This window comes from Tinamus guttatus, unplaced genomic scaffold, assembly GCF_059628265.1.
Source record: "Tinamus guttatus ecotype Peru unplaced genomic scaffold, ASM5962826v1 Tinamus_guttatus_pri_ptg000307l, whole genome shotgun sequence".
Lineage (NCBI taxonomy): Eukaryota > Metazoa > Chordata > Aves > Tinamiformes > Tinamidae > Tinamus > Tinamus guttatus.
This window is the reverse complement of record NW_028288841.1, coordinates 3,466,766-3,479,017: the sequence shown is the minus strand read 5'-3', so window position 1 is coordinate 3,479,017 and position 12,252 is coordinate 3,466,766. Positions and strand designations below refer to the sequence as shown.

Genomic DNA, 12,252 nt, shown 5'->3' with positions numbered 1-12,252 from the left:
GAAAGTGGAGAAGGGCTTGGAGGAGATTTGGAGCCTTTCTGCCAGCCAAAGTTGCCAGGGCAGCTACCAGCATGGCCGGATCCTGGTGGCCAAGCGTGGGTTTAGGGTGTCCCATCCTGCAGCGCTCTCTTCGCTGGGTAGCTTAGTGCAACCCAGCTAGTCAACTAAGCGTGTGCATGCTCCATGTCTGTACATGGATGCTTTCTGTGAAATAAGAAAGCCTGGTATACACCTTGGCAAAGAGTGAGACAAGTAATTCACCTTCCTAAACTACATGTGCAATAAGACACTCAAGTGAGTTGGCTGAAGACATGCAGTAATTCTGCAAGAGAGCTGGAGTCAACAGCACTGCCTGGACCACATCTTCTCTCTGACTTACTCCAATACGTCTCATGTCACTGTCTGCATCCCCAAGGGGACCATGGGCTGCAAGTGCACACACTAGATACAGACAAACAAGGGTAACACAGGTGCTACTCAACCTTGAATGAAACCATAAAATGTCTACTTCTGGAACGGTTTTGTAATTTAAGAGTATTTCTGCAACTCTGCCATTCCTGGTTTCAATCAGGCCATGTAGTTGAAATGCTGCAGCAAAACAAGAAAGGCTGCTTTCTCATGTTATTTTTGACCAGCTGCAATCACAGAGAACCTGAGATCTCAAAAGAAAACATGTGCTTTAGAGATTTCCAGCCAAAACTTTAAATAAGCATCTAAACTTTCTGATGCTTATCAGTGTGAGCCCCTAAGGCATTGTGAGACTTGCTTTTCTTTGGCATCTCAAAGCTAGACTGAGTATTAAAATTTGACAGCAGATTCTGTACATCTAGAATTAATCATTAAAATTCAAGCTCTGTATGTGCTCTAGTTTACTAGGGAAAATATCAAACTGGAATGGAATGGAACAACAACAAAAAAAAAAAGTAGAGAAAATTCAATAGCATGAATTCAGCCCGATACATTTGACTGAACAATTTAGTAAAATGAGTGCCAAGAATTTAAGGCTATGGATGATTGATGTTAAATAACCAGATGCTTGCGAAACTGAAACGGTGTATTCCAGTTTTACTGGAATAAATATCAGTAAAAATATCAGTATTTCTGATTCTGGCATATACCAGTCAGCTTTAGTGACAGATAATACAACAGTAGATATCCTTAAAGCACTGGAAGAGCAAAGAAGCTGTATATGAGGCATTTTATATATATATATATATATACATACATATATATATGTATGTATACACACACACACACAGCATAAATACATATGTATATACACTTCTGATCACACAGTAAACGAAATTCATTTCCACTGTCATCATTAAGATTACATATCCCTTCTATATGCACTTAATCTATATTTTGGAATTTTCTCTAACACAATCCTCCAGTGGTCAGACCTTCTTGGAATCGGAGGCCAGAAAGTCAAAATCTCGCCAAGATTTTATGCAGGTTATGAAACCCTTTGCACAGAGTTTTCGGAAATCGTGGTCCTGCCGCAGATTTACAACATCATGCTGCCACCTGGTGGGAACGTCACCACAAATTACAAACGCCCATCAACTCACTGCAGTGATTTACATCCACAACTTACCACTCCTGTTTTCACAATTCTGGTCCCCTCGAAAATTCGAGTAGTGTTAGCTGAGAAAGAAAGAATAACAACATTTAAGCAGACGAGGAGAGGGGGACAGGAGGCAACAACGACATTGCAACACAATTTTTGCTAAACAGTTGCTGAACATTGCTATGACCAAACGTGCCAAGAAAGAAAAGAAACGGAGGCCTGCAAATGAACTGGTCACCACAGACTTGGAAGGGACACACCAGAAAAGGCCTGTTGCACGCAGCAAAGTCCAAAATATGATCGGTGGTGTCAGACTGGAGTAGACAAGCTTCTCTAAGCAAGCTGCTTGATATTACTCGCTTAACTCTACATCATGTCTAAAGACAGATTCGCTTGACTTTAATTACTAAGGTCTGGAAAGGCTGGGCTAAGTCTACTGTCAGAAAACATATGTTCTCCTTCCAATCCAAGTTGGATGAACTGTACTGACTCACACAAGAAGCTGGATTAGTTGAGGATAGAAACTTCTTGTTATCTTGTTAAAGATACGCTATCTTTACTCATTGCTATTTATCTTGAGAACAATATTGAAACTCTGTAGAATGATTTGAGAGCTTGAGTTGATTTTTTTTAAGCTAAATCTTTGGAACACACAAATATTAGAACAGCTATTCTGAGGGGAAGACATGGAAGGAAATGCAATATCTACTCCTACTGCAAATAGGGTTGTCACTTCCAATTTTTTGAATGAAAAGCAAAAGAGCACGAGGAATATTTGACAAAAGTGTCAATATTCGGCTTTTAACCGTAACTAAATGGTTATCACAGTCAAACTTAAGAGAATCTCCCCTTTTATTATCTGCTGAACAAGGTCAAATTTCTAACTCCTGCCTGCCTTCTTTAGCTCTCATTTAACTATGTGTATTTTGAAAATCACTGTGGCTGTGTGCCTGGTAAACACCTGAGAATCTCTCTATATGGTTGTCAAGGTGGGACTGGTCTCCTTTCCCCTTCATGCAACACAGATGCCATCAGATTCTTGTTCTGCTATAGCTGATTATCTGATGCATAAGGAGTCACTGATGAATTTGCTTTATAAAACTCGTGAGAAAAACCTATGCATTCTCATAAGAGCAGACACACCATTCCAACAGGCCAACTGTCAGCATTAGAAAGAAGACTTTGCTGAAGTCCCAGGCCACAGTATGAAATTGGTATTGTCTACATGCATTCAACCACCTTTCGAGATCAATCCACAAAGTATTGCACTCTGCAAAGAAAATGTTAAACACGCACTTAATTTAAGTCACTTAATTTAAAAATACATTTTTGTTTGTTGTTTTTTTTACCTTGAAAGAGCATTGTCTGGCTAAAGTCACTACGCATTTCATTTCGGCAAACTGCTTGAACTCTGAACAGATAAAGGATGTCAGGTGAGACATGGCTAATGATGGCCTTCTGTTTAAAAAAAATAGATATTATTCAGTTTTTTTACCCCACAGGACTGTCCACGATTAGTTTGCAATATATAAAGCATTGAGCTAACACAGGATATTTGTACCATGTAAGACAAACTTATATCTAAAGGGGAATGGTCACTGCTTCCCTGAGAGAAGCCCAGGTGAAGGTCAAAGGATTTCCCTGGGACCAAAGCATTGCACCCACATTCTGCTGGCTCTGCCCATGGGGAAGAAATGAGCATTCCCCACAGCCACTCTCATGCTTCATGCTTGAAATCTCTGCTCTCTTTGGCAAACCCTAACCCTCAAATTATTCAACCTCACAGGAATTAAAATGAAGATTTCCTGGGTACAAATTCCCATCTTCAGATAAGCCCTGGAAAGTCACCATATGTTCAAACCCACTGTGCATTCTGCAACAAACCGGCTATGGCAATTAGCAATGGTGACCCATACAGTGATGGCTCAGCACCCTGGGCTGGGATGCCCCTGCACCCTCTTGAACCCGAGACACTGACTTGCTTCACACTGCTCCTGTGGGTGCCATTGAGTCCACAACCAGGTCACTTCGTGTCTTGCAGCAGACAGCACCTGTAGCAGCAGGGAGCCCCTTGAGAACACTCTGTCCAACTCTTATTTCATGATGGGGCAGCCCAGCAGTTTCTGCCAGGGCACTGGAAGTGGACTGCACTTTCCTCTGATGAAGAGCTCCCTTCTCCTCTTGCCCTGGAAGCAGACTAAATTCTTGTTGCTTCCTTAACCTCCAAGCTCCACTGCAATCTATTTCCAAGCTACCACTCCATTGCATCGTCTCCACATTTAATTATTTCTTTTACATAAAACAGGATGCTGAGGCTGTGCACACATCGTTTTTGCTGATTAATGCTCTCCTCCTTATTAACGATTAAAAAAAAAAGTGTTCCTTAGGAGTGTGGAGTTGTGACAAGAGAGAGATTACAATACATCATAACCTTGGGTGCCTTTCAATAGATTCCTTTCTGATTTCATGAGGCACATCATTCCCTAATGTGACCCAGATAACAATGTCTAGTGGGGAAATTGAAAATATAAATGGAAATGAAGTAAAAGAATCTTCATCTAAGGGAATAAGAGAAGTATTATTGTCTAACTGATTGAATGGGCCCAGAGGACTGTGTATTTGAAAAAAAAAATGATAACAGTCATTAGGAATAACACTCTGTGCTGCTGCATTTTTATGTGCATATACAATTACTGATTTCATTATTCTAGAGGCTTTCTTTGATTAACAATAAGCGGAGGCCTTTCAAACCTGAGTATGTCACTTTGATTTTATATGCAGAGAATGCTAAAGGCCGGTACAATACTTGCTTCCACTTAGACATGAATGACAAGCAGATCAAATCCTAAATGGAGGGCATAGACTGGTGTTTCCATCTATGCTGGACCATCTTGTTCTTCCCTCTCTTTCACAGTCGGACTGAAGCAACACTTGTACAGGCCACTCTACAACAATCTTCTAGCTCTGACCGTGCAACTATTACTACTGGCAGCACTTAGTGATCAGAAACTGTTCCAAATCCTGCAAGGGGCTTTGCACAGCGACAAACTTGATTTTGGGGGATTAGGCATCTACTGTGGAAATCTGAGAGCTGGACAAGAGCCAAAAGGTACTCAGGGTCTGACTACTTCCTGAGCTAGCTATTTTTTCACAACAGTATTTGAAAAGGTACCTGTAGATTTAGTCCTTTAAACACATAAACTATAAATTTACACTCCAGTGTTTTGGGCAGTGGTCTACTGGGCAATCTTCAACTAATACTGAACACTTTAAAAGCAATTCCCCACAAGTCAAACACTAGCCTATGTGCAACGTAACAAAAGATTTCCTACTCTTCTTCCTTCTATTGAGAAAATAGCAATTAAAAGGACAGCTCAAGACATAAGTCAGTGGTTGATGCTGTGGTTTTACCAGGTCCTTGTCACTGTCCTTGGTGAAAGTCTTCTCCTTTTCATCTTCATTTTTAGTCCAACTGTAGGAGATCATGTAGTTCATGATAGGAGGGTGGTAGATGGTTTCTGGTTGGTTCCAGGTTACAAGCAACGCTGTTCTGTTCACAGGCTGCACTTTCATGTTGACGGGAGGAGTGCTGCAAGCTAAAAAAGAAGGAACAAATATGAAGCTCTCTGAAATAACCGAGAATAAACAGAGAGAACTGTACTTCACTCTAACTGCCAGTCTTTTTATTTTTTAATGCCTTGCCTACAGTAGTAGCTTAAGCCGCAATCCACTGAGACCAATGGGATTTAATACCACCTGCAGCTGCTTTCTGCTCTCTGGAGTAAAGTGAATCCATTCTCTGGAGGCAGGTTGTTTCGTTCTCCATTTACTTTCAATTCTGACATTTGCACATATACTTTATCTTGGTCACTCAGTAACACTGCCTTTGAACCTACAGAAGTCCTCCTAAACCTGAGCTGCAGCTTCCCTGCACAAAGAGCAGCACTTGTAAGAGGCCCTTGGCCATCTCGTTCTCATTGCAGGTGTGGGAGCCCCTGGGTGGCCTCCAAAGGCTCTGGCTTTCTGGCCCTGTCCACAGATTGAGGAAGGAGAGGGTGCTTCTTCACCAGGGTGAAGGCAGTGGTCAAAGCAGGACAGGAGTGGCTTAACTAGAGAGCAAAATACGGCTTCTGCCTAGTTACAAAACCTAAACCGCTTCAGGAACGCCCAATCTGGGGCACTACCCTGGCCCATACACTTTGCAGTGGAGCGTGGTGCTGAGCACAGTGCTAAGAAAACACTTTTGAAGCAACTCAAATAGAGAGGTCAAAGTACGACTGAGAACACTAGATGGCACTCATATGCCACCTATAAAGCACATAATGCATTTTTCCAACTATGGAAGAGTGTAGATTTTTCCAAGCTTTAAAAATCGTGTTTAAAATACACAATTCAGCACAGATTCTCACATTTCCTTTCCAAATATAAACTGTGAACCAAGAAAAAGCACTTGAAATGATACCCAAATGCATGTACTGTGGCAAAGGAGCTGGCCTCTTCTGCCAGGAAAAGTCAGCAAGTCACCCAACCCATCACACTGCCGCCGTTGGCAGAATTATTTTTCCCGAGACTACTTTTCCATTTAAAGCCAACACAGTCATCTTATTTGCACTCGGCAGGTAAGTGACAGGGTGTATATTTGGATATATCTCACTTTTAAAGGGTCTTGGCTGCTCTGAAGGGGAAAAATGTCTATTCCTAGGCTTGGAATTTCAGGTTGCTCATGTGACTAACTCTGCTGTTAGATCACTGAAACAGCTACGGTTCCAAAATAAAAATGTTTAAACTCTGTAGACACCAGTGTTAACAGTACAATGGAAAAAAGCTCATCAAATGCATTTGTGCAGTTTTAAGCCACGTTCTGGAATTGGCCTGCACAAAACAAGGAAACATAAATTCCTCAAATACACATGGGTCAGGAAGATCATTTGTGTTTTCTCTCCCTACGAGTGACAGTTTTGCAGCAGATCCTTCTGCTCGGCACAGAATGATCCAGCAAAGCAAATCCTGCTGTACCTCTAATCACTTGTTTATTGACAAAACAAGTAAAATTTTCCACTTATGCTGAGCAGAAGGGCCTAAAGCTGCATTCTGCCACAAAGCCAGAAGTGACACCTCAGCCTGCTGCTAGACTCAAACTATGTCTCATGCATGGTCCAGAGCTCTTGCTGTCACCAGGAGCTCCACAATCTTTGGTGGGCTTCTCTGTGCTCGTCCCTTTCAGATGAGATAGCCAAAATCAATTCTTACTTAATCACCTCCTCATTGATAATTGCTCCAGTAAGTCATCAACTGCTCCCTTGGAAGCTCCTTACCATTACAGAATCACTCTCCAATACTTGGCCAACCTCTACCATCCACCTAATCAAAGCCTACCAAAGCCTATCAGAAGTGGGAGTCCCTGGTGAAGGACCATCCAGCCCTAAAAAGATGCTATCCAGCCTTCTTGCTCCAGAAGGATATCCAGAGATGGATATTTTGGAGGTAATCAGGCATTAACCTGTTTGAGAGATAATTCAGCCAGGTAACCTTCACAAGGGATATACTGAAGAGGTCTAACTTCATCGCAGTGACCCCACTGCTGACCCACTGAGTGAGCCCCCACTCCACGGGACTCCTCAGCACCCGCTCTGGAGCTGTTCAGAACAGTCCATGACAGTCACAGAGGCAGGTGCTTCCCACAGGGAAACACGAGAGCTACTCAGAGGCTTCCAGTTAGAAGATCCCTCCCTCCATGACCATGTACCAAGGTCACAAACACCTTTAAGCAGCTGGGTGACTCCAATGACTTCGCCAAGACAAATACTAATATTGGAGCCACTGCATGGCTTGGACAAACCATGGTCACAGCTGGCTAAAAAGAGACTGAATTTCCAATTTCACAGTAAATATGACAAACTTTTTATCATTTAGGAGGACTTTGTTCCAATTATTCTGAGACGCATGGGAAGAACCTGCTGTAATTAAGTAATAACCAACATTTTCTGTTCAGCTGCTATTTTTACTGCTTTTGAATTGACGGATGTGAAAAAAAGAAATCTCCTTTTTATATAAAATGAAGCATATGGTTTATTAATTTAACTAAACCTGCTCAGGACACAATGGAATAAAATAAAAAAAAAAGATCCAGTAATTCAATTTGATGATTTAATTAAAGTGATACATAATAATGTGGCAAATGTCTGAACGGAAAAAAAAAAAAAAAAGGAAAGAAAAGAAAGTAAAAGTAATGAGTTGACCATCTATAAAACAAGTGGCATTTTCCAGCGACTTCATTTCCCTGTCAAAATTCTGTGCATCTTAGATTTTGGGAAGAAGATTAAAAGAATCACTGACTTCCCGCCGCCCTCTTTCTCGCTCTCTTTTTTTTTTTTTTTTTAATGCTAAGAAGCCTCTACTGATTCTGCAAATCGCGCAGCTGAAGGACAAACAGAGATGCAGAAAGAGGCTGTGGCGGGGAAGAAGTTTGCACGCTGCTCCAGATTGAATCAGAATACACCGAGGAGAAGCACAAGCTTTCTTTTTCCCCCCCTTTTTTCCTCCCCCAAACCAAATAAGCAAACAAGCCTGTGAATTCATGATCGCTTGTGAAAAAGGAAAAACAGAGAGAAGAACAAAAAACAACAACCAGCAACATTTGACACTGAAATAGCAGATCTCAGTTATTTTTAGAGAAAATATTACTAATGCTCCCATTTATATTCTGATCCGACGGAAAATGAAAATACGGGGGGGATCTCTGGATGTCTTTACGTGACCTAAATACTGAGTGACATCAACACTGAGTGGAGGTACCCGCACTGGGCAAGTAAAGGCAACACAGACCCGGCAGCAGCCGGGTGCTCCTGTGCCAGGGCAAACGGGTGCTGTGGGAGGCAGCAGAGCCTCCTCCGGGGCAGACCCTCAGCAGTGCTCAGGGGCTGGGCACATTCACAGCATCAGGGACACGTCTCGTGGCATGGGAGATGCCACATCTTGGACCTCCCGGGGCATAAATAACAAGCTCACAGGCCGACGGACAGGAATAATCCGTGCTGGGCACCTGGCGACATGCTGGGTCCTGCTTTTTGGAAACATCTTGCAATGAAGAAAGGATTGGGTGCACTTGGAGGGAAGGGGGTCGACCACACATATGGCTGCCAGGGAGGTTGACACCGGCTCCTCACTGCAGACCATCCCACCGGGGACGGCAGGGGACAAGCCAGCCCCATCCTCCAACCCCCTGGCCAGCCCCATCCTCCAGTGCTCACTCGAGCCTGGAGAAAACCTGCTTGCAGGCAAATGTAGCATGCTAATACAGTGCTGGCAAGGCCAGGCACACTGCAAAGAATTATTTTCTTCATGTTAAAAACATTCCAATGGGCTGGAACAAACAAAATTAATTTAATAACTCCACATTCATCTCTCCCATAATTTGATTTCTATGTTGTATTTGGCTACGGACCCTCCACGAGGCTTTCCTAACTCAAGCCTGATAAAGCCTAATCCAAAAGCTCCTGGCAGCTCTGTTGCAGAGGACTGAAAAGAATAAAAAGGGGCCTGTTGCTCAGCAAAAATTAACCACTGGCATTAAGATACACCTATCACTCCAGAAAGGGCATATAAGAGGATGTGAGAGGAGTTTTTTTTTTTTAGCAGCCTAGAGAGAAATGCAAAATCAGGCAAACTTTCTGGTATTTATCATGCTTTTTTGCATATGCTACCTGTAGTTACAAAAAGAGCTATTTAGGGAAGGTTTGAGAGAGCTCAAGAGCTGTATATCAGGTTATTTCTTGTATATCTTCCTCCTGTAGCACAGGTGCCTCATATGATGAATCTAGTGGTACAGGGCTCAGAGGGATCTATAAAATCCTCTAAAAATGTTTTAAGCTAGTTCTTCTGTGCATAAAAATGTCACTACTTTAAAGGCAGTTATTTCTAGCTGTGCTGTGCCCTCTTTTGGAAAATCCCACTCCCTCCCTCCTCCTGCATGTCTCAGTGGTACAAAGCCGCTGTTCCTACACATGTGGCACCGAGGGATGTGTATCGTGTGCTGGGGCTCCGACGTGTCCCTGCATGAGGAAGCAAGTTGTAAGCGAAGTCCCGAATCCCTCACACCGAGACAGACTTCTGGGGCAATGAATATGTGGAGGGAGAAAACATATCCCAATCACGATGTGGTTTTCTTGCTGTTTTAAATAGCATCTCGTGAAGCTGCTCAAAGATCTGTGTTGAAGGAGTTTTATAGTGAATAGTGAGGTAAGAGGGGGTTGGAGGGAGGTGGGAGCCCTGCACCGACCTCATGCAGCTCCACAGCCCCGAGAGACCTGCTGGCCCACGGGACGAAGGCTCATCACTGGCAAGGGAATGAACAAATATGCTTTCAAATACAAGCATATATATACAAGCATATTTATTCCTTCTCATTATTAGACCCCCAGAATGAAATAAGCCATTGCATGGGTCATACTACAACGAGAAAACTCACGCCTACTTTAAGCCCCATGCCAACAGTGTCATGGTAAGGGAAGCAATAAAAGGGCCAGATTCAGCTGTCTAACATTGGCCTAACTCAGTGGAAATGCCCAGGAATGGAATGAACACCATAAAAAGCAACGCCTCCCTTTTGGCTGCCTGATTCAATCCTTGAGCTCAGCGCGGGCTGTGCTCCCCAAGGATAACAACTAGACTACGAGGATCATAAACACCGGCTTTAACACGCACGAGTGCTACGAGGCATGTTACAACACGCGGCCCCGGATCATACACAGGGACAACACCGGCTTTAACACGCGTGAGTGTTACAGGGCACGTTACAACACGCGGCCCCTCTCCTTCCCCAGACGCCTGCAGGTCTCCACGACGCTTTCGCTCACGCTGCTAGTTCCTCGCCACGCTTATAAGCGACATTATTAATATATAGGGATAATTGCTCTAAAGAGAAGTATGCGTTTTTTGCCTTTACCTTTGCCTGCACTTTGCTAGCAGGCATTTGCAGGTGACACACTGTACACGCAAATATTTGTGTTGATCTGCTTCAATCCACAGGCAGAATGTAGCTAGGAGACAACCTATTCATCTTCCCAGCTCTTACCTTTCGCTAGGCTGCAAACGCACCAAGTTGCTTCTTAGGGCGAGAGGGACTTGCACAGAGCCCATACGTGTTTTATGAGCCCCACAAAATGCCCCTCTGAGCCAACTTGCTCTGAGAGAGCTTCTGCTGGAGGCCTTTGGGGAACTGGAGATTTTGCCCCTCTGCTGCTGCCCGTTCCCTGAGGGGAAGAGACAACTTGTGTTGGGAGGACTCCTGATTGCCGCCTCTCTGGGTATCTTTGTAGCTTGGGAGTTTCCACGGCATCGCAGCAGCAGACCCTGCTTTATTCAAAGGCAGTAACTGTGTGTTTTACTTTGCTGCGTCCCAATTGGATCCCCAATATTTCCATAAGCAGCGCTGCTGCAGTGCTGGCCCAAATTGGCAGGAGAAAGCGGGATTTCCTCGGGAAGGATGCGCCTTTGCAGCAGATGGCCCTTTCTGATGTCCCGATGAGCGATGCTGGCACGAGGCGCTGCGGGGGTGTGCGGTCCTGAGGGCAAGGGGCTGTATCTGCTGCCTGTCTGCAGGATGCTGCGCTCAAAGGGAAAAGCAGATTCCCTGTCCCAGCTTCCAGAGGCTTTTTCCAAAGGGCTGGAGCTGCTGAAGGTAGTTGTGATCCAGTGTACAGTTCTGACAGCAAATAAAACCAGCCCCTGCATGGGCTAGATCATCAGGTCCTCCCCTATGAGCACTCGGTAGCACCAGCAGCAGCTATGAACCCACCCCACACCAAAACTTTCACACTGAATTCCCCCTTTTCTTGCTTTGAGCCCTTCATAATCTCCAAACAAGCAGAATCAGTTACTTGGTGCTTATTATTGAACCTGCAGGCAAGACATCCGTGACATTGGGGCAGACAGATTCGCATCTCTCCCGGCATAACCAGGAAGAAACAGGAGTGTGGGTGAGTTCGGAAAGCTCACTGCTCATAGCTGCTACCAACAAAGATGCGAGGCTTAGGTCAGGCGTCTACTGCACCTCTTTGTGGCCAATTACCTTTCAAAATGGGTCATTTTTTTTCCTTTGGCCTTAATGCTTCATCTTCCACCTGGCTTTTTTTCCATCCCCTCCTGCTTCTGCATCCCACGCTCTGGGAGAACCACGCGCCCAAGGGCCAAGGGCTACAGAGCAAGACCCTGATCCAGCACTGTCCATGGAGGGGAAACGGATGTGGGAGAGCTACATGGCAAAATGAAATCAGAAAGGAAAGTAAGAGCCGAGTCACCAAGGGAAACGGAAAAGAAGTTTTTAAGCTATGAAGAAATTAACCTGCAAAACAGATTCTTCCCATGGACAGGAAAAAAATCAATGTAATGGAAAACATATGGTAAATTAACTAAAAAAGGTCCTTGCATATTTGCTGTTTCCCCTAACTAAAGATACTTAAAGAAAATAAGTAGCATCATTTTGTTTTCGCAATTCCAAGTTAAGATGCCAATAACTCACAATTCTAACTTTGCAGTTACAATTTTGTTGCTTTGGTTAAGACATTATACTTACTGCCATACAATATTTTGTGGTCGTTTAGGTTAGAGGAAAATATATAAATGACTTTCTTTAGGAGGGAAACTTGTCTGCCTAATGCTCTTTTTGGACCCCCAGAGAGACC

General features: G+C 43.8%; 1 protein-coding gene across 1 annotated transcript in view; it reads right to left on the bottom strand.

Moving 5' to 3' along the window:
* PTPRG (protein tyrosine phosphatase receptor type G) overlaps window positions 1-12,252 on the bottom strand; it is a 375,249-nt gene that overhangs the window by 71,831 nt on the left and 291,166 nt on the right. Inside the window, exons 9-11 of the mRNA XM_088528261.1 lie at window positions 4,982-5,166; window positions 2,920-3,028; window positions 1,598-1,647 (exon numbers count right to left, since the gene is read on the bottom strand). Of these exons, the coding sequence (XP_088384387.1) occupies window positions 1,598-1,647; window positions 2,920-3,028; window positions 4,982-5,166 (344 nt within the window). The remainder of the gene's footprint in view (window positions 1-1,597; window positions 1,648-2,919; window positions 3,029-4,981; window positions 5,167-12,252) is intronic.